The sequence below is a fragment of the Calonectris borealis genome, chromosome Z (genome assembly GCF_964195595.1).
Source record: "Calonectris borealis chromosome Z, bCalBor7.hap1.2, whole genome shotgun sequence".
NCBI lineage: Eukaryota > Metazoa > Chordata > Aves > Procellariiformes > Procellariidae > Calonectris > Calonectris borealis.
The window spans coordinates 15,936,519-15,957,491 of NC_134352.1; the positions used below are offsets into that span (position 1 = coordinate 15,936,519).

A 20,973-nucleotide genomic window follows, 5' to 3' on the forward strand; every position below is an offset into this window, starting at 1 on the left:
GCTGTTCTTTTCCAGGAGCAACAAGTCACCATTTGCCCCATCAGAGTGTGCGTAGTAACACGCTGCTGCATGGGGGCACGGAAGAGGAGGACACCCTCTCCCCACGGAATACGTTATCATGAGTTACAAAGAGCATTTTCCTTGTGTAACACAAGCTCTGTGTGCTCTTTTAAAGCCATTTCACCCAGAGGGCATCTTGCTTAACGAGTCAAAGCTGGGCTTAGAATGAAATTGAGCCCTACAAACCAGATTTTTATTACTACTGCTCTGCTGCCTCTCTGGGAGTTCACATCCTGATGACAATCAAATGATAGACCCTCACCAACATCCAGATGTGGAGAAACAGGGCAGCGTTAAACCACACCATTTCTGTACCAACCCCAACATACACAGCCAAGCAACTGCCAAGCTCGCTAGTTTATTACTCTGGGGAGCAGTAAAGCTGGTCATTGCGTATTATACATGTAGTTTTATATATATGTGATTAAATACACCCATGTACATAAAAGAGGCTGCCCCTCTCAGAGCCTGAGCAGAGACTACCCTGGCACCCTGCTGAGGGGCGACACCTGCTCCATAGCAGAGGGGAACGTTATCACTTAAGAGAAACTTCAGTGACAGGCAGAAGACATCAAGAGAAAGACCTCCAAATCATTGTTTGTTGCTTTCCTTTCTCAGTAGAAACCTTGATCTGGGCTCAGCGCCTCAGTTTCTGAATTAAAATAAATCCTTTCATCCAAGCACAACGCTTCTTCCAGACTTTGGTTCACATACAGATGAGTCTGGCAGTACCACAACAAAGCTCCAAACACACCTTCAATTTCAGAAGTCACTTTATTTTATGTTGGGGTTTTTTTGTCTAAGCTACTACAAAGTTAGTATGCTGCTGTTTCCAGGCTACCTTTTCCCACATTACACTTGTCATTCCAGTTAACAAAATGGAACATTGTTAACATATACATCCACATCCACTAACATTTCGAGGTCTTTGTTGTAGCCTGAAATCTGAAGACAGGTTGTAAGATGATTTTTTGCAAAGTCATTTTGGCCAGTGTTTCCTGAGATGTTCCTTTAACTGTGGGACAGTGGACAGCTGTTGTTTGCAACGATGGCATCTGAGGGGCAGTTTGAGAAGCTCAGAGGCGTGATCTTTCACCATCACTTTTCCCTTGCTTCTTACCATCTCTATCACATCTGAAATAAAATAAGAGACGTGAGGTATTAAGACCACATAGTATCATGAAACACATGACACTGCAGAATCTCTGCACACTGCTTCGCATGCACAGCATGTCATCACTGCATCCTAATTTAAACCAGTCACAAAATTCGGTTGACTTTTAGTTAGTGCTATTCTACAATATCTGAAATTACATAAAACCTTTCAGTTATTACAACAGAATTTATGGCTTACACATTTGTTTGGAAAAAAAGCCCAAAGCCTGAACCCACCAGCAGGATTATGTGTTATGAAACACCTTTCCTAATCATTACCTTGAGAGTTTAAGAAGTAGTCTGTAGTAAAAGAGTTCCAGTGCTTTTTGGTTTTCAGGGCCGGAGAATCAAAATCCTGGCTGATTACATGCAAATGGAGCTGACTGAAACAAATATGTTATGTAGATAAGAGAGAAGAATAATGTTAATGCTTGAAGTTCTTTTGCAGTAGTATCAGCTGCAAACACGATTCAGCAGAGTCGGACTGCCAGCCTTATGGGTCAGTTTTACCATGTCTGACCCACAGTCCTGCGACAGCAGCAGCCCATTCTGTCCTGGAAGCACTGTCTCATGCCCAGTGTTTCACTTAAGTCAGGGTCACTAGTCTGCATATCCCACTGGCCCCCAACCACAGTCTATGCTCCTGCTAGTCTCCAAAAAGGCAGAGACAGTGGTTTTAATAAGCTGAAGGTTTAAACTTTGCAAAGTACCTGAATGGGACTCGATCAGTGACTCAAAGCTTTGTCCGAGAACTGGAGCACAACTTAGGAACACTGACTGCAATACCCACAGACATTTGGACACCGTAACATCGGCTCTTATTTACACACAAGATTCGAATCCTTGCTCAGTATCAGGCAGGACTTGATAGGCTTAAGAGCCACTCTCTGATCCCAGATCATGCGCTGGGAGGGGGACGCCCTAGCACTTGGCCATGGGCAGCACCGCCTCTTTTGCTGGGACTGGACCACTGGACCTACAGACCGCTGCTAGGGGAACCCAACAGGCATTTCCCACCTGACCCACGACGCGTGCGTAGCCCATCAGCACGCACGCAGCAGTGTGTGCGCAGCTGCGCCCAAAGGAGCTGGACAACAAACTGTTTGTAGGTTGAGGAGGGTAAGTTGTTCTTTAGCAGGGCCAGCTCACGTTACAGACTTAGTCCCAAATCTGTATAACCGGAAGAACAGGGTCTCCACCTGATGAGGTCTAGGTCTTACCTCATACTGGGGATAGCGTGGTAACCCAGTCTGAACTCCAGACTCTCTCTGGCAGGGCACTGTTCGATCATTTTTTGCCCAACTGCATGCATATGTTCCAGGAGTTCAAGATGGTCCCTGGTGACTGACTTCAGGCTTGAAATGGCGTCCCACGGTAAGATAAGCCAGTGGTAACGTGCTTTGGGATATTTATCCTTGATGACTACAGTCTTTTCATCTTTGTAAACCTTGCAAAACAAGTAACTAGATTATTTACTGATTGAAAGTTAAATACCTTATTCCTATAAGCACTGTATTTAGTGGATTTTGAGATGTTATCCATCTGCACGTCCCACTGTGGTTGCACAAGTCCCTAAGCACAGCATGTGTTGCTAGTGCAACTGGGACTGCCCGGAAAAAAGCCAGGAAAGATTACTAGATGGGGAGAAATATCAAGCAGCAGAGCATTCCACTTCAAGGAGGACTTTTGCTGGAACTAAGTTGGTCCAGGATATGTGCCCTTTTCCATACCACCACCAGGCAGTGACAGAGAGATGTTCCAGCATCCCTCTTTACATACTTTAAGGAAAAAGCTTTCTATGCTTACATAGCAGTAAGTTAACTATTGCTACAGGTGGATATGAACTCTCTTGAAAAATCACCTGGACTCAGATACCAGTGAGGTCTAGGAAACTCTGCTTCTATCAGGCTACATTCAAGCTTTGCGGTCACTGAAGCAAAAATCACAGCACTGTGCTCACTATAGAGCACGTAGGAATGCACTGGACTGCCTCGTCCTTCACAGATTTCTGGAGTGAAACACAAGTCTCAGAGGTGCTACAAATAGCGTACCCAGCGCTGCAGACCTCCGCCGGCGTTACAGAGACAAAAACATTCATGTCCGAGCTATTTCAGTTCATACTACCCAATGTGCTACTTTGTCAGATCAATCACAAAAAGGAGAACAGATTCCCGTCTATCATGCCCTTCTTCCCCCGTTTTCATTTTGTTTTGCCTTCTGCAACAATTTGATGCAGCTGATGAAGAGAAACAGTATCAAAGCATGTGGAGAACAGGGAGGACAACCTGCCCCTGGCAATAAAAATCTGTCAGGTTCCGAAGCAGAAATTGTGTGCTGTGTCTCTGATCTCTTAGCAGCGCATCTATCGGCGAGAGATGGATGATGTCTTTTGTTATCTTCACTAATTATTCTCCTATGTTTATATACAGAGCTGATCAGTCTTGCTCTACAGGAAGGATGATTAAAATTTTATCAGCACGCAAATCATAGGACTGATTCTTTCAGCAGCAAGACTGGTTGATGCTGTCATATTTTTATATACACACATTAGCGTCTGCATATGCAGCCAATAGGAATGGGATCATGAGCAAGTGTTTTCAGAAGAAAGAAATATTGCCATTTAGTTAGTACTTGATTAAAAAGCAAAGATAGGACTTCTATTGTTTGTCTATTTAGTTCAGAATCACAACTAATAAAGCTAACACTAAGTCACAAACGGTTATTTGTGTTCTAACATTCAAAGAACAGTTTTAAAACCAGCTTATCTTTTGGGTCAAGAAAGCACTGTCCTCATAAATGCTATATGAAACTCCGCTTAAGGGATGAAGATTAAGCTTCATGTCTAAAAAGTAAGCAAGTATTTCAATAGCTTTATCATTCCCCATAGAAAGACTCATTTGAAACTGCTGGCATTTCCAAGAGAATGGGCATCCAGTTCTCCTACAACTCTATGCAGTTCAACATTTTAGACTTGAATTTAAAAAAAAAAAAAATCAATCAAGAAATAGGGACCTTCTGATTAGTTATCAAAGAAATTATTTTCAGCCTGAGGGTGATCAGCACCTGAAGGGGCCCAACGAGGCTGTGGGATCTTCACCCTTGGATATCATCTCAACTCAAATGGGCAAAGGCTGGGGCAATCACACCAAGTGCAAGTGGTCAGATTGGGTGACCTCCAAAGGTCTTTTCCAAGTAAATTATTCAGTGAATTCAAGAACCAAGTATCACAGGTGTCTGTGATATCTGTCTTCCTGGACACATACTCTTGCTGAGAAGTACAAAGGGAAAAACACATCTCTAACGTTAAGATGGCCACGCAGCAGTCAGCCTGCCAAAACCTAAGCTAAATGGACCCAAGCTTCAGGCCTTACTCCGCCAGACAGTGGAATATTGATGGAAAGCATTCTCCCTATTTTGGAGTTCAGCTAAAAACCTTGATGTTCAGAAGGAGTTGTCTATATATTTGCCATAACTTTAAAATAAAATGAAAGTAGGTTCTATACATAATAGGGGATAGGGAAGATTCTCTCAGGGCCCTCTTACAATACAGTAACGAGAAAGTGTGTATACACTGCAGCCACAAAAGACATTTGTCCGATTCCTGTGTTTTCAGTCTGACCTCCCCAAAAGCAGGCAGCAGACAACAAAAAAAGAGCTCAAGGGAAACCATAATGCAGCCACAGGGAAGCAGAGGAGGGAAGTGCATCTGGAGCATCTGCAGAAGGTTAAAAGAAAGCACCCAGGAAATTCCTGTTGGCACAAAGACACCGGGTGGAGGAGGAGCCAGGGGTCACATCCTGTCAGCTGGCAGGGAGGTGTTGCAGTTCAGAGTTTGCTGGAAACCGGGAAACTGCACCATGCTTGGAAACAAGGCAGTGCTGATGGCCGCAGGAAAACAGGAACCTCTGCTACTTGCTCAGCTTCAAACAACACCCCCATTTTAGTTGGTTTCCCTGAGCAAAGTGACTGCACTGCTCACCTGCTCTCCCAACAACCTTTTTTAAAACTGTTGGCCAAATTTGACAGTATAGAGAGCTTGAAGATAATTAAGATAATGACATTCTGCAAAATCAGTGTAATAGACACTCCCAAATCAATGCTACTACAGAGACGCAAGTACAATTCAGCCCTTATGCAGTACTCCACTGGTTAATCAGATCATTCAAAGTCAACTGCAGAAGGAAGAAAGCAAGCTCATTTAACTTTGTTAGACAGGAACTACTGTAAAGTACAGGCATACAGCTCTCACCTGCATTTTTGGATCTTGCATGGAGCTCTTTAGACCCTGACTCCAGTGTCCTAAATGTTCCTAAAGCACAGAAGGAAAAAAATTGGTTTGTAAGAGAATTAAGAATCCAATTATATGTTTTAAAGTTTTCAGTTAAGTACTTTCATTAGTATACAACAGTAAAATAACAGCTGAATGACAGCTGAATTATTTCCTTTCTAAAAATGCCAACACGCCTGCTCCAACTGCCCCCACAAAGCTACTTCTGAAAACTTTCAACAAAATACTGTTAAGATTCAAAGTTAAGTCTTTCAAGTGTTGGAAATTTAACAACAGGGAGCTCTAGATCTGTTTGAATTTAATAATTTGCATGCACATGTTATGGCACAGTCATTGATTACTATTGATGACAGATTATTTTACTAAAAGACCCTCTGCTTCACGGATCCCAAGGGCTAAAGGAAGTACAAGGATCTCCGTTAACTGTTCTATCACATGCTGTTCTGCACAGAACAAAGAAGTGGTTGTGGTGTATGGCCTTACTCTTAGATGTAATTATTTTTGTGTGGAGTGGCTTGTACGGAAAACAAGAAAGAACAGGAAGACCAAGCCAACACTAGCAGATATCTCTTAACTGGGTTACTGAATGCCTAACAGAAGGTGCCTCGAGTGCACTTTTTTCAAAACAGATAATGTTTTATCTGTTCAGATCACTTTACAGGCATTATCAATGATGATGATCACCATATTCTTATAGAGGAAGATGTTCAAACATTATTATAGTGCTGACAGAGAAACAGTGTGAATTGTCTTGTCTCCCTGCTCATACCACCACAAATCTGACCCTAATATAACTAGCCTGAGTTCACAAATGAAATAAATGGTCAACCCACCACAACCTGGGACTGAAATTTTGTCCTGAAGGGTTTCTTTCCTGTGCCCTCTCCTCCAGCAACTGCACTTCCAGACGCGCTAAGCAGTCTTTTATTTTGTCCATGTCAGCAGGGCTAAAAACTCCCTTATGAAAGATTTTGGCTGGTAACATTCATTAATGTAAACATGGTTCTATCATAAGGAATGACCAAAGCAGGAGGGGGAAAAAAAAAAAGCAATCAAAAAAAAAAGATGGTCAAGTTGTTCCATTCTCTGTGCGTAAGCTTTTAGATAACCACTGGTCTATTTGTAAGACAGCAGATTTCATCTCAAGAGCCAGTGCAGTATCCTTGTGTGACTCCAGCTAAACTGAGCTCATGTGGACTGTCCTTCTAGCAGAAGCTGCAGCAGGAACCCGAGATTAAATCCCCACTCGCTACAAGCAAGCCCCTTCACACACACCCACCCCCCAGCTCAGGTTAGGATGGGTCCCAGGTAACTTTCTCAGGACCCAGGTAATGCCAGGAGCAGAGTCTTTGCCTCAGCGCACGTCAGCTCACATGGTCTGAATACTCTGAGGATCTGTATTCACCTGAGACACTTCCCCATCAGTAGTACTCACAAAAGTAAAAGACCAAAGCCCTGATGGAGGAGACAACCCCAGGAGAAACAGCACAAGTACTAATACCAGTACACTTGCCTTTTTGCACGAAGTTCCTTCATGTGGAGATACACCAGTATTGCTTAGCTTGGGATTTGCAGAACTGCCTTGTGTATCCACCACCTCCATCTTCATTGTTTTTCTGGGCACAAGCTCTACATCATCATTCTCGCAGGAGTCCTCACGTGGCGTCTTGTTGGTTTGTACTTTCTCTTGTGCTTCTGTAACAGTTTTCCCTGACTCTTCAGCAAATTGCACCGTGTAGGGGTAAAGTTTATTCACAATATGCAGAACTTGGCCTGGCTTCATTTTCACCTCTTCATCCTTGCCAATATTCACGAGATCAAGACTAGTTGGGTTGACTCCTATCTTTGGTAGGAAGAAAAAGAAAAAAAATAGCAAATGATGTTGTAACTGGAATCACCAACTCCATTGTCCTGGAATATCAATATTTTGGAAAGCAAATGCGTTTCGTATTCACTGCACCCCCTCCCCACATCAACCCGCTCTAGAGGATCAGGAAAGTCCCAACGCTGGAGACACCTCTCTATGGCCCAGTCTTGCAATCACAGCTCTCAGCGCACAAGCCTCGGGGCATGCTGTCCCTGTGACAGTTCTGTAGCAGCTGGCTAGAGAACAGCAAGACCTATGCCACACTTTGCTCAAAAAAATTAACAACCTATTAAACAACTGTTAAAGTAATAACAGCCTTAGTAACAATTTTCTGAAGAGTAACAGTAGTTTTAACGAATTATTTCAGTCCAATCTCCCCAGAAAGTTTCCTGTTTTCAAATTATTTTACTTTCTCTTTCTTCTCCTTTTTACTACATTTTGTTTTCTGTTTCTACCAAATGCTGTCCCATCAACACATTTGCCTTCAAATACACAAGGACACTCTTTTGGCTCATTTCAAGAGTTCGGGCTCACCAAGCTGGCTCACCAAGCACAGCCCACTGCTAACACTTGCAACACACTCCCTCCTGCATAGGCAAAAAAAAAACAAAAATCAGGAAAAAAGTATCTCTGAGCCCCCAGAAGAGTCCACTACACAGGGATCAGCTCCTTGCTCCTGTCTTTTTTTCTTTCCCAAGTCGAAGGTGATAACCCTTTTCCAGCCACAGAAGACTCTGTTCACGGTGACAAACTTGCCTGTTCCTTCAAGAGGCTAAACCTCTCTGTCCATCTCAGCTTGTGCAAAGTATATACCAGCCTATCTGTATTTTAACGTTTTCCTTTTCATTTCGCATCTTACACTTTCATGAAACCAACTGTTATTTATTCTGTTCTAGCAGAAAATGAGGACAGCAATGTCAAATTTTTACCTGCCTCTTTCATTGCATCAGTTTACAGCTCTATGCAACTCTAAAATAATTTTCCCCTCAAAACAGTGCTTCAAAGACCGAGAAGTTACCTGAAGTTTAGCTGATAATTGAAAAGCAATACATTTTCCTCTGTCTCGGGCATAACTGATAACACAAAGTGGCGTGGGCAACCTATAGTGACTGCTCGATAGACAAATTTTGCCTGATCATGAGGGCGACCCTAGGGAAATTAGGAGTCTCTGAATTCAAAATGCTTTTGGTTAATGTTTATGCATGAAACAAGCTTTAGGAAACCAGCTCTTCCCTGTGACTAATAAACTCTGTCACAGAATGTTTCTTTAGCTTTGTCACTGCGATACCTGCCTGCTTCACAAGATGGTATTGTGCCTCTCATCACTTGGTATTCACAGCAATGAAGCACCCGCCTGACTCCAGTCAGGGTCTCTTCAGTCTACAGTTCCGCAGTTTCACTCAAGTCAAGCACACTTCACGTGCCCCGGGCCAATACACTATCAAACAACTGATCCCTGGAACCCTGTGACGTGCACAAATCACCTGGGCGGCAATTCTAGAGCAGCCAGCGAAAACATGCTAGCAGCCACTGCCAGAAAGTATTCCCTGCCCTGAGATTTCAGTAACGGTATTCAACTTGTGGCTAAGGCTGACTTCTGTGAAAAACTGTCTGAGAGATCTTCGCCAGATTCACCAGATACTGGTGGTGTCCCTGTGCTTACTGAGCTCTGGAGGCATTTCGACAGAAGAGGTTACTCCTCAGTAGGCAGAACACGTTCATGTGTTGTCCACACGTGCTGATGCTGCAGGCACACATACATGCCCCAGCACCTGAAGCCAGAGAATTTTCCCTTCATATTATCTCAGGGATACTGGTCCTCGTAAGTATGAGAGAGTAGGCCTACATCCATCCAGTTAGTAACATGAGAATACCTTCAGTGCTGTTTCACATCCCATCCCTTCCCAGAGGTGACCACACCTTTGGCTCCATCAGCCATCAAAACAAAAACCTTCCACAACTGCCCAGTCCCATTAACACAGGAACCAATTTGACCTTAAATGAAGGGCTGCCTCAGCTTTAGACGTTTAAGGCTCGGGAGGCAGATCAGCAAGTTTAGGGGAAGAACATCAAAATCTCCCAAATGTAGCGCCTGGAAGAACAAGTTGAGGATTCACAGCAGCATTCCATGATGCTGCAAGCGTGGCCATCTGAGACTGGAGTGTATTTGGAAGGAATAGTGCAGTCTTTCCATTGAGGTACACAAAAAAAAAAGGACAGATCCCTTCCGAGGACCACTCACTGTGCTCTCCTTGGTCTTAAAACATCTTCAGGCCCTTCAAACCCAGTGATCAGAATCATCACTTGCAGCATTTGTGGAGTTTAAGTACAACAATCGCCCCAGTATCAGAAATATTGTACACCCATTTAAAAACATACCTGCTTAACTGTGACATACCCCTTGTTACAGTCTGCCTTTAACTGAACTGGAAAGAAAGAACAAAGTGTCACAAAACAGTGTAGATAAAAAGGCCAGAACTCTGCTGAAACACTCCCTGCAGAAAACACTCCTGTATTTTAAGATTTGGTACCTTCTGAAGCTGATCTTCCGTGCATGCATGCAAAGAATACTTCTGCCTCATCCTCTGTTTCCAGGACCACAGGCAAAACAGAACCAACCCATACACATCATGGATCAGTAAAATTACTTCAGAATAGAGGTGAAATCTGTGGAAGTCTTCTACACGTTCTTGCTATTCTCACCAGCCCTCTGTGACAACAAGGCATGGAGCAGGACTGTGTCCAGAGGGAAGAAACTAAGGCAGGGAAGATGTGAAGGGGAGTATTTTATAGATCACGATATTTTTCTATATTCTCTCAGTGCATCTAGAAAATAACAAGTCGTACTAAAAATCAGTTGGTGGAAGACTAGGGGGATGAAGTGCCACTCACAAAGCAAGAGTGCAGGCAGTGGAACATGACTGCCTGGCGGGGGACTCATGTTAAGGTGCCTGAGTCCTTGGTGACTCATGTTAAGATTCAATGCCTTAGTTTACGAAGCTGGACTTCCTGTTCTTAGGTGTCTCCTCTGATTTTTTAGGATCCAGAGATCTCCATAAGCACTTATAAAAAAAGCTTGATGACTTCAAGAATCAGGCAACACTATGGACCATGCAGAGGAAGGAGACCATAAGGCAGTGATTGCAGAAGCAAGCCTAAAGAAAGCCTGCTTAGATTTCAAGGAAAAACTGTGATTTCCCATTTAGACCCTGCTCAAAGCAGACTTATGAATTAGGCCAAAATGATTGGTCCATTAGCTTCACTGTAATTTAGCCAAACAGAAGAATGATGTTTATTGATAAACATGAGTGCTCTACTCGTATCTCACACTCTTTATAAATTTGGTTGCTGCTGCGTGTAGAAAGCTGGATTTCAGCTAAACCTTACCTTGCTGCCGTGAACACCTCTTATCCGTTATCCCAGTCTCTGGGCCACGCCCAATTACCACTGCTTCCAAGTGTGGCAGTTTCATTCGCTGACTGCATTTCTCTTTCCCCACGAGCCAGCACACACGCATCACTGTGCTATAAAGCAAAACAAACAGTTTGTTATTAACACGCAGCTTCCCAATGGGTCACCTTCCGGTGGAATGGGGTCTAGGAGATTCTGCTGCCAGCCCATTCATTAGCTGAGTCACTTCTGCTAACTGGGTTCATGTTTCTGAAGTTCAAGGCAGAGCACAGCATTAACACTAGCATAATCTAAGAGCAAGTTGCTGCTGAAAGGACAATCCTATTTTCTTTCCTTCTACATCACCATACATTCTTACATCCACAGATCATACATAGAAAAAATCAATTAGATCAACACTTCCATCTGACAGAAAAGCTTACCCACAAAAAAATTTGTTTCCCAGAGAATCAGACCTGATCCGAGAGATTAACTTACCCACCAAAACAAAGAAAGCGGCAGTAGACAGAAAGGGCGAGAGAAGGGGACAGCTTCGTCCAGCAACAGTCTGCAGATGGACCATGCTACGAAATCGGTCCCTCAAGTTTACACCAATTTGACCCTGGACAGCAAAGATCCCGCAGCCTCCCCTCGCCTAGTGCTTGGCGCTACGCGCTCCTCCTCCCAACTCAGTGGTGAGCTTATCCCGGTGGACAGCAACCCTCCGTCCACAGTGCGACTGTCACACACTCAAAAGCGTGCGACGTGCGGCTAGGCCCACCCAGCAGCACCTCCCGCTCGGCCTGCTGGTCAGGACCGGCCCCCTCCACCGCTCACTACACACCCCGCCTCGGGGCGCCGCCTTTACCCTCGGTGCCCTACCCCCCGGGCGGGGGCCTGGCACACGGCAAGGACCGCCAGCACCACACAGCCGATGCAGAGGCGACGGAGCCGCCGCGGGCGGCCGGGAGCACCCCAGCCCCGCCGGACCCCTGCCTGTCGCCGCTGCACGACAGTAGTTACCGGCCCGCGGCGCCGCAGGCCGCCGGCCTGGAGGGAAACGGGGCCCCGTCCCCATGGCAACGCCGGGCCCCATTCTTACCGAGTGCGCGGGCCGCCGGCGCCGCGGCCGCTCCAGCCAATCGGCTGCTGCAGCGTGGCCCCCGCGTGACCAGGAGACAGATGCGGCGCGCGGCCCGGCGTAGGCGCCCTGAGCCCGCGCGCTCGGGCTCGGCGCAGGCGCGGTGGTGTGGGGCGGGGCAGCGCGCCGGGCCGCCAACAAGCTCTGCGCGGTAGCCCCGCCCCGGCGGCGCCGGAGCCGCGAGAGGCGGGCGGGGCGCGGCGGAAGGGCGGCGGACGGGGTGCCGCTGCGTACCGCCTACAGCTCGGTGCCTCCCCGCAAGGAACGGCCCCGCGCCGGCAGCGCTGGCCGCGGGAGGTGCCGGGGATAGGGCCTGCCCGGCGCACACGCGTAACCGGCGGCCGCTCCCCGACAGGCAGACGGCCTTCGTGCCCGCCCAGCGCCTGAGCCCGCCGCGCGGGGCAGGGCGGGAGCCACCGCGCTCCCCCCTCCCCACCCCCCGGCCCGGAGCATGCGCAGTGCGGCGCGCGGCCGGTGCACGCCGGGAGTGGCGGCGGCGGGCGAGTTCGGCCGTCGAGGGGCGGCGGTGATTGGCCAGCCGCCTTCCGCCTCCCACCGCTATTGGCTGCCCGCCCTCCAAAGCCCGGCGGCCGGCAGGGCGGGACTTCCGGGGCGGGGCGGTGCCGGCTCAAAAGCGCCCGGATGCGGGACCGGCTCGGAACTTTCCAGAAAAGTCGGGATCGGCGCTGGGCGAGGAGCCGCCGTGGGGTGCGGGACCGCCCGCTGCTCAGGGGCCGCCCTCCGCCATGGTGAAGGAGACTACGTACTACGATGTGCTGGGCGTGAAGCCCAACGCCTCCGCCGAGGAGCTGAAGAAGGCCTACCGAAAACTAGCGCTCAAGTACCACCCTGACAAGAACCCCAATGAGGGCGAGAAGGTCGGCGGCGGGACGGGACGGGGGTGCGGGGCCGGCTGCCCCGGGGGTGGTGAGATGGAGGGCGAGGGGATCGTTTGAGGAGGATTTGACGGGAGCGGGAGGGAGGCCGGGGGCGGGGGCCCCGCGTGGGTGCCGTTTGGGGTTTCAAGGCCCGGGTGTCTGAGGAACGATGTGTGTCTTTCGCAGTTTAAGCAGATTTCCCAAGCTTACGAAGTACTGTCGGACCCAAAAAAGAGGGACCTGTATGACAAAGGAGGCGAGCAGGCCATCAAAGAGGGTGGTTCTGGCGGTGGTTTCGGGTCACCCATGGACATATTCGATATGTTCTTTGGCGGCGGCGGGAGGATGCAGAGAGAGAGACGAGGTAACGTGCCATCTTTCCACGCTTCCCCAGACTTGACAGCGTGATCGCTGTGGTAGACGGGATCAAAATCTCTGAGGAGAATGCCGTAGATGTAAGACTTCAAATAGCATTAAAATGAAGTTACAGGCTTGATCTCAAAATCGGAGAAAACATTGTCCCTGGCCCTTAACACCTGAAGCGAGCAGGGGAGGGCATTGGGTTCATACGGTGGTAGTTTGGTCTCTTGTGCATTGTCTCATGTTAATAGCTAACCAGATTTCGTGTTTGGAAAGCCTTTAGCTGAGTGTAAGCCTAGCTGCTAATAGGCTGAATAGGAAACGGAATGGTAACATACCTTAAAAAGGTTTTTTAACTAAGCTACCATAAATGTAGCGTCTAAATGTGAATTTGGTCTTTAATTGCAAGTAACGATATCTAAATAAATTAACCAAATCAAATTCAGTCTGTGAAACCTTTCTGTTTTCCTGTGCTGTTCCGTGGAATTGAGTTGAAGCTGCAGTAAAACGCTGCTCGGAAATTAAAGTCCAGATTAATCACACTGGGAAAGACTCTAGTGTTATTTAAACTGGTTAAGAGTAGTGCAGATCCCATCACTTCTTAGTGTAGACCTGGTAACAAAGGGAAGAAAAAAGGGTTTGTATCAAAATGTAACAGTGTTGTACCAAAGTATACCTAGTAAGCCAGAACTTGGTATCTTTCACAGAATTAAGCCTCTGGTAGCTAAAGTTCTAATTAATTCCTGAGTGTAAAAATTTAATTACTCAATTCAGTTTCCAGAAAGTCCTCTGGTGAGAGGAAGAAAGTACTTTGCTGACTCTAGGCAGCGTCTCCCACTTCCTTGTAGGAGACATGTTCAGTCACTTTGTTAAGTCCTGCACTATAAAACTTAAATGTCTAAGGTTCTACATATTTTCTTTCTGTTATTGTTTGTGCTTTCACAGAAGAGTCTCTGACTTATTCTAACAGAGAAGCATTACTGACAAAGCCATTAGAATTGTTACCTAATTTGACATCAGGTAGGAAGGGGCTATTGACTACTACCAGCAAAACAAGATTAAGCTGTATTAAAACAGGATGTTAAAGCTCATAGATTTGGTTTATCATTTCTTGAGCATGGTGACATGGGAAGTTTACTGTTACTTAGAGACCAAGCTTTCAAACTTGAGTAAATATCTGTTTTCTTTTACAGGCAAAAATGTGGTCCATCAGTTGTCAGTAAGTTTAGAAGATATGTACAATGGTGCAACGAGGAAACTTGCACTGCAGAAGAATGTTATCTGTGACAAATGTGAAGGTAACTGTGAAACTGCAACTCAACACAAGTTGCTTGTAAAGCTTACAGGTTTTTTTCTGGCAGCGCATAACCATGTGTCTCCAATTTTCATTCTCCTCAGGTCGTGGTGGTAAGAAAGGTGCGGTAGAATGCTGTCCTAATTGCAGAGGAACAGGCATGCAGATCAGAATTCACCAGATTGGGCCAGGAATGGTGCAACAAATCCAGTCCGTGTGTATGGAGTGTCAGGGGCATGGGGAGCGTATCAGCCCCAAGGACCGGTGTAAGAGCTGCACTGGCAGAAAAATTGTTAGAGAGAAGAAGATACTAGAAGTTCACATTGACAAAGGTGAGGTGTCTTACTGTTGAACTTGGATGTATTGACTGACTTTGCAAAGCTTTAGCAAATGCATGGTGTTGATTTGGTGAGTAGCACTGCTGAATACATATGCAGTAAAATTGCCTGTTGCTGCCTTTAAAAAGTTGGAGACTTGTTTTTAGGGAAGGTGGATTACTTCTATCTTTGCATCTAACACCTGTGCACATAACTAAGAATGAATTCTGAAACCTGCAGTATTGTAAGCGGTGAATTATTTTTGAGCAACCTCGTAAGCATGAGTCTTGATCAGGTAGCTGGACCAATTAAAATAAGACTCATCACTTGTTGGCTCAGCTTGCCTAATGAGTTTCCCCTGCCTGCAGGGAAACCCTGCAGACTCCGATCACTTCTACTGTGTTTCAGTGTGAAGGGGAACCAGGTCTGCTATAGTAATAGGGTGCAGAGACAGTGCTAAGCTTCTCATGCTTAGAACTCTGTTTGCTACGCAACCCTGACAGTGCTGCACAGTGCAGATACTCTTTGCCTGGCAAAACGCAAATGCAATACACAAACCCTCACAGCGATGGGAGAGCGCCACATTGTTGAGTGACAAATGCATCTCTGTTGAGGAGGCTGCTCAAAAGCTGGTGGGAGAAGTCTCTGGAGTAGTGCAGCTTGTAAGATAGAGCAAGCTGACAAGCGCATGACTTCTACAGACTTGCGCCTGATTATCACCTGCAACTGCTGTATGTGTAAGCACACCTTATGCAATGCCTGGATTTGTTTTTAACAGGGAAAATCCTACATTAACATTAAATATGAGGGGTAGTAGGGATATATTACTGACATTTTAAACAGGGAAATCCATGAGAAGAGTTTCTTCTCCCTTCCCTATAGGAAAAAGAGACTGAGCTAGCACGAGGCAGCTAGAATTTAGGTAGAGAGACTTCTGTGGGTCTCTTACACGACGATTACAGTCCTAGGGAGAGTGCTTCTTGCACTCAGCAGGCACTGAGATCATGTTTCATAAGCAGCTGCCACATACAAAACTGAAGAAGCTGATTGGTCCCTTGCTCTCAAAATGTATTTTGTATGCAGTGTTTCTGTTTTCTTTTTAGTACTTGTGCATATAATGAAACCTGTTTTGATAGTGTTTCCCTTAAGGACTTCATCTTGGCAGGTGGCTGTTTTGCACTACAATTAAGCTTAATAATCTTGAGACATAGTTCAGGTTGGCACCACTAAAATCTGTTGGACATGTGAGTGGATTAAAAAAAAATTATGAATGCTTCAAGGGAAGGTCCTGATGTTCCAATTTAAAGATCCAGAGATGATCTGGTACCAGTTTGTGCCTATAAAAATATTTCTTATTGCTGCTTTTCACTTAAAAAGATAAATATTTTTTGTTTGTTTGTTTTCTGCAATAGGAATGAAGGATGGTCAGAAAATAACATTCCATGGTGAAGGGGACCAAGAGCCAGGACTAGAGCCAGGGGACATTATTATTGTCTTGGATCAAAAAGACCACTCTGTATTTACAAGGTAAAAACTCTGGAAGTCCTTTGTGTTAACTCCTGAGACGCTTGTCCATATGCTTCCTTGGTCACCACTCACCTTTTATCTGCTGGAAATATCAGTAGATAGGATCATGTGGCTAGAACTCCCCTGTGAGTTTGCTTGGTTGGCCAAATGAGCACTGAGGTGTGCAGGAATCCTGGTACAACTAGTCACAGCCATTTGTGTTCTAGTAGCATGAGATACTCTTATGTGAGTGTTGGCAGTGGAAGGGGTGGAAGGCAAACAAAACCAGTATTTTAAGAACTCTTAAAATAGTGAGATTTTGTTTAATAGATGTGAATATTTGTGATTATTTCCTTGCTCTTTCTAGGATAGCATTCCATCACTTACCTCAGAAAATTACCATATAGTGTAGGCAGCTATGCATTGCCCACTTGGCTTGAAGGCACAGAAAGCTTCTAGTGTGTTCACTTTTCCTGAGGGATCTTACTTATGACAAACTTAGTGAATAAAGCACGCACCCTTCTGACCAAAGGTGATTTCTCACACTTCGTTTCCTGCCTGAGTGCAGCAAGCAGGGTAATCAGTCCTGTCCTTTCTTGTGAAAGCAAAAGTGACTCAAGCAGCATTGACCATGTCTCAAGTATTTTGTGTAACCAGTCAATACTGCTTGGTGTTGCAAGTTATTGTTTGTGGAATGAGTCTGTCCACTACATTTTGGTCCGATTAAAAGCAACACTAGTCATCTCGCAGAAATGTGTTGCACTTGGTGTCTCGCTGCTTCTGTTCAGAGCAGTAACAAGGGAATCCATGGATTTAGAGCAGCAGTTGTCTCAACACCAACCACTGACATTGTACTTGTAAATAGGAACAGTGACTCAAAAGTTCTTGGGAAACCTGCAGCAGGTCTGCCTGACTGTCCTGTATGGTGCTGAGCTCTGGAAGCTGGTGCCAGAGCTCTGTGCCAAAGAACACTGAGCTCACACGTTAAGAATCAGTTCTGTTTGCTTTGGATAAGCTTACTCAGCTGATTTTTCTTCCAATGAAACCAGATACTGAATCGGCTATGCCAAAGGGACAATCTGGTCCAAACTGTTTGCACAGTTACTTGGGACTTGAAGACACAACTCCGCTGGCTTATTTTTGTCCATCTTTCTGCCCACTGCCTTCAGTTCTAGTGTCCTTAGATAATCCTTGATATTACTGGTCTTGTGGCGTTATGCTGAGGTCATGCTGCTCTGGGACAAGTGGAATGTTCCTCCTCTTCCATCAGAGTCTAAAATTAACTTTTCAGGCAAGTCTCCTTCCAGAGACCTTTAAAACACGGTGCATGAAATAGCTTAGTTCTTTGAGTAGGCTGGAGGATTTTGTAGCCCTTGAACATGCAGTGCTTGCAGACATCACTAGCACTGCCCTACTGAAGTCAGAAGAGGCAATTAAAACAATTACATTGTATCTTCCGGATATTTCTTTGTGCTTTCTAGAAGGTATTTTCATCAGAACCCAGAGTGGCCATCACTTGTTCAAACTTCCCTAGTACCAGATCTTCAGAAAGCGAGTGTAACAGAAAAATGTAGAGCTAGCTGATGCACTTAAGGTATTAATCTGCATAAAGGAAGGGATTAATTGCAGTTGCAGTGTTCAGGAGACAGAGAGAGACCTTTTTTCTAGAATTGGGAAGGAGCGGTGAAGTGAAACTGGATGCAAGAGAGCCTTGCTGTATTTCTTTGTTTTCAATAAACACTTCTACACTTTCATCAGTAATGGTTCTCAGCGTGGGTATCATTCCTGTAAGTGCTGGCTTGAGGTGCTGCATCAATATTCAGTATTCTTTATTTAATTGCCCGGGCTTCTATTAAAATTACAGCTTTATTGTCCTTGCCAAGTTAAATACTGAACTTGGGTATGATCCTTTTACTGCTTCTCCCTCTCTGTGACTGTTTTTGATTGGTTCTGCCTTAGACGAGATGAAGACCTTCTTATGTCTATGGATATTCAACTGGTTGAAGCACTATGTGGCTTTCAAAAGCCTATCACAACGCTGGATAATAGAACTATTATTATTACCTCCCATCCTGGTAAGTGTTGGTTTGCTTTCTGCTAGAAGTCCAAGCATACAGTGAATGTAAGCTGGAAATTTAAAGGAACAGAAACATCCCATCTTGATTGTACAAGGGATGTGTACTGGTATCAAGCTTTTTTTCCTAGTCTTTGCAGTACAAATCTTGAAAGAAAAAAGGATTTTTGGATAGCAGTCAGCAGTAACTTTCTCTTTGCGTGATATAGTAACAGACCTTACCTCATGGACATACTTGTATCCTGAGGATACCTCATGAGAATTGAAGGCCGTGGGTCTCTGAAAACCACTTTTTCAGCCTTGGAACTGATGGAGCACTTAATAAATTTGTAAGTATGCTTCCTTTGGGAAGCATAACAAGGTTACAACAATGTAATGTAGACGTCAGCCTGCTTTCCTACTCAGATGTTACCAGGCAGTAAGTCCCTGTTAGACTACTACATATTGGTGTAGCTGTCTAACCACAATGTAGAAGGTTACATAAATATTGAAGGGAGTTAAAACTAAAGCTACTTCTGTTGCCTGTATGGATCCCTTCCTCTTTTTGGTTTTTTTTTTTAGGCCAGGTTGTCAAGCATGGGGCTATTAAGTGTGTGTTGAATGAAGGTATGCCCATTTATCGCAGACCATATGAAAAAGGACGTCTGATCATAGAATTCAGGGTAAGTGGATCAGCTTACCTGCATGACACAGTTCAGCATTGAATATCCATCGAAAGTTTAACCTCTAAGCATTACCCCAATCAAGGAAAGATACCAATTATCACATGTCTTGGTTTGGTATTTGTTTTTGACAATGGTGAGAACATGTAATTCATCAAACAGAATTACAGTTCAGAACAAAGAGAAAACTTCTGGAACACTGTGTGCTGAAAGTATGGTAAGTACCAGAAGAATTTCTTCAGAGACCTTGTGAATTTCCATTTGCTTCACACATTCTTTAGTTTCTATCATCCTGTAGCAAGGATGGATTAGTAACTTTCCCTGTGCTGGGGCAAAGGAGTAGCCTGGAAGATGCTGTTTCTTCTCTGGAGAGAAGCGAATGCTGGGAGCTGTGGCAGCAGGCTCTGTCTGCTACAGTTTTCAAGGAGATTCAACCATATCTCTAATGTTATATCCTGTACTTTGCTTCTAGGGTGATTCCAGAGGGCAGCCTGAGGCAGAAGAAATGTTGGATAAAACTTGGTTAAGTTGCCAGAGTTAGAAGCTAACTTCTTGCAGGCACTGAAAAATAGCCTAGTGACTTAGATTTTTTTTTTAAGCACTGGGTTTAAGTCATCTGTGATGACTTTGGCAGATGTTTGACCTGTAGCAGGATGGAAAAACGCCAATTCAGGCAGACTTGAGTAACCCCAGTTCTTGATGATTTCAGGTGAACTTCCCAGAGAGTGGCTTCCTCTCCTCAGATAAGCTGTCTTTACTTGAAAAACTGCTACCTACAAGGCAGGAAATAGAAGAAACTGAGGAAATGGAACAAGTGGATTTAGTGGACTTTGATCCATCTCAAAAAAGAAAACACCACTATAACGGAGAAGTCTATGAAGATGATGAGCATCACCCTAGAGGCGGTGTTCAATGTCAGACATCATAAATGAGCCAGTGAATAACTTGTGATGCTTGTTTTGTATGCGTTAGTGGATGAGTGAAGGACTACAAGCAGTTCACCCTCACTTCCTGCTATTTGTTGTTCTATCCAGCCATAGTTGTTTCTAAAAGCATAAAGAAATAAACTAAGTAATTAAACTGACTTTGCAATTTGTATAAAGCTCCAGGATGCAAGCTCAAATGAAGTTGATTGCACTTCACCCCTGCCTCTTGGTCAAGAAAACTCCCTTACCTGCTTGTATTTTATTCTAAGCCTTGTAATTCCTGTATGTGTGCAATTGCCCAGGCTTTAACTAAGATTCTGTGGTTATCTTTTTAGGAATTCTAGATCTTATACTCTGTTAATAAAGTATGCACAAGTACTTACAATTCACAGTAAGATATAGTTAAGTTTTTGTACCAGTTAGGATAACATGTTAATGTTTTGGGCTTGTACTGGTGTTTGCTAAATAGGGACTGGCTCTAATGCAACCACATGTTGGATGTGGTCAATCTTCACAGGCCCATTAAAGTCATGTGATCCACAAGCTCTCTGAAGCTACTGCACTTAAGGCCAAATAGTCCCTTCCTCTGTCAGCTTTGGTCCTGACCCTGGAGCTAGATGTGAAGCTTGCTTTGGTTCATCGCTGACTACTGTTTGGCTGCTGTCCTGCGCCATACTGCATATAGAGCCAGGGGTTGCTTGGCTGCTGCAGGAGCTTCCTTCGCTACCGCGCATGAGTAAAATCCTCCAGGCTTTATCCGCACACGTGCGGTTTGGAATCTGTCAGCCTGCTGGCATGTGAAGCTTGACTTCCACCTTGATTACTGAAATCAGATAACCCTCAATGGTGTGTCATGGAAAGCAGTACCAGCACGGTGGGTGTATGTGAACCTGCAGAGGAGAGAAACTTGCTGTCAGTGAATACAACCAACTGATGCATCTAGGATGTTCTGAAATTAATGTATTGTGTGCATTATTTTAAGCTAACTCTTGAAAATTCTGTATGAATGTTCTAATTATTGTAGATTAAGCATTTCCAATATAATTACAAAATTG

The 20,973-nt window shown here is 45.0% G+C and overlaps 2 protein-coding genes across 8 annotated transcripts; one reads left to right on the plus strand and one right to left on the minus strand.

Annotated features, from left to right (window-relative positions):
* Positions 1-815: 815 nt before the first annotated feature.
* APTX (aprataxin) lies at positions 816-12,298 on the minus strand. Of its 7 annotated transcripts, none has more exons than XM_075137587.1 (8): positions 11,863-12,298; positions 10,758-10,894; positions 9,750-9,796; positions 7,017-7,346; positions 5,465-5,524; positions 2,436-2,662; positions 1,495-1,598; positions 816-1,194 (listed from the first exon to the last, which is right to left on the minus strand). In XM_075137587.1, the coding sequence occupies exons 2-8, from the start codon at positions 10,885-10,887 to the stop codon at positions 1,040-1,042; spliced, it is 1,053 nt and encodes a 350-aa protein (XP_074993688.1). In that variant the 5' UTR covers positions 10,888-10,894; positions 11,863-12,298; the 3' UTR covers positions 816-1,039. The 7 variants fall into 7 exon arrangements, with proteins under 7 accessions (XP_074993688.1, XP_074993695.1, XP_074993690.1 ...); XM_075137594.1 differs by lacking the exon at positions 11,863-12,298 and adding an exon at positions 11,629-11,851; XM_075137589.1 differs by lacking the exon at positions 11,863-12,298 and adding an exon at positions 11,605-11,836.
* A 61-nt stretch (positions 12,299-12,359) lies between these two features.
* On the plus strand, positions 12,360-20,973 carry DNAJA1 (DnaJ heat shock protein family (Hsp40) member A1). Its single transcript, XM_075137585.1, has 8 exons — positions 12,360-12,779; positions 12,966-13,143; positions 14,333-14,437; positions 14,538-14,765; positions 16,163-16,277; positions 18,216-18,331; positions 18,892-18,992; positions 19,702-20,973. Exons 1-8 carry the CDS (start codon positions 12,648-12,650, stop codon positions 19,918-19,920), a joined length of 1,194 nt encoding a protein of 397 aa, XP_074993686.1. The 5' UTR covers positions 12,360-12,647; the 3' UTR covers positions 19,921-20,973.

What these genes read in the sequence shown, in the direction of transcription:
- APTX (XM_075137587.1), bottom strand. Translation starts at nt 10,887, where the DNA reads ATGCGTGTGTGCTGGCTCGTGGGGAAAGAGAAATGCAGTCAGCGAATG. An exon ending in GGTATGTCACAGTTAAGCAG is followed by an intron (nt 7,347 to 9,749) that starts GTATGTTTTTAA and finishes TTCCTACCAAAG; the next exon opens with ATAGGAGTCAACCCAACTAG. An exon ending in CACGCTATCCCCAGTATGAG is followed by an intron (nt 1,599 to 2,435) that starts GTAAGACCTAGA and finishes TATTTGTTTCAG; the next exon opens with TCAGCTCCATTTGCATGTAA.
- DNAJA1 (XM_075137585.1), top strand. Translation starts at nt 12,648, where the DNA reads ATGGTGAAGGAGACTACGTACTACGATGTGCTGGGCGTGAAGCCCAAC. An exon ending in GATGCAGAGAGAGAGACGAG is followed by an intron (nt 13,144 to 14,332) that starts GTAACGTGCCAT and finishes TTTCTTTTACAG; the next exon opens with GCAAAAATGTGGTCCATCAG. An exon ending in AGAAGTTCACATTGACAAAG is followed by an intron (nt 14,766 to 16,162) that starts GTGAGGTGTCTT and finishes TTTCTGCAATAG; the next exon opens with GAATGAAGGATGGTCAGAAA.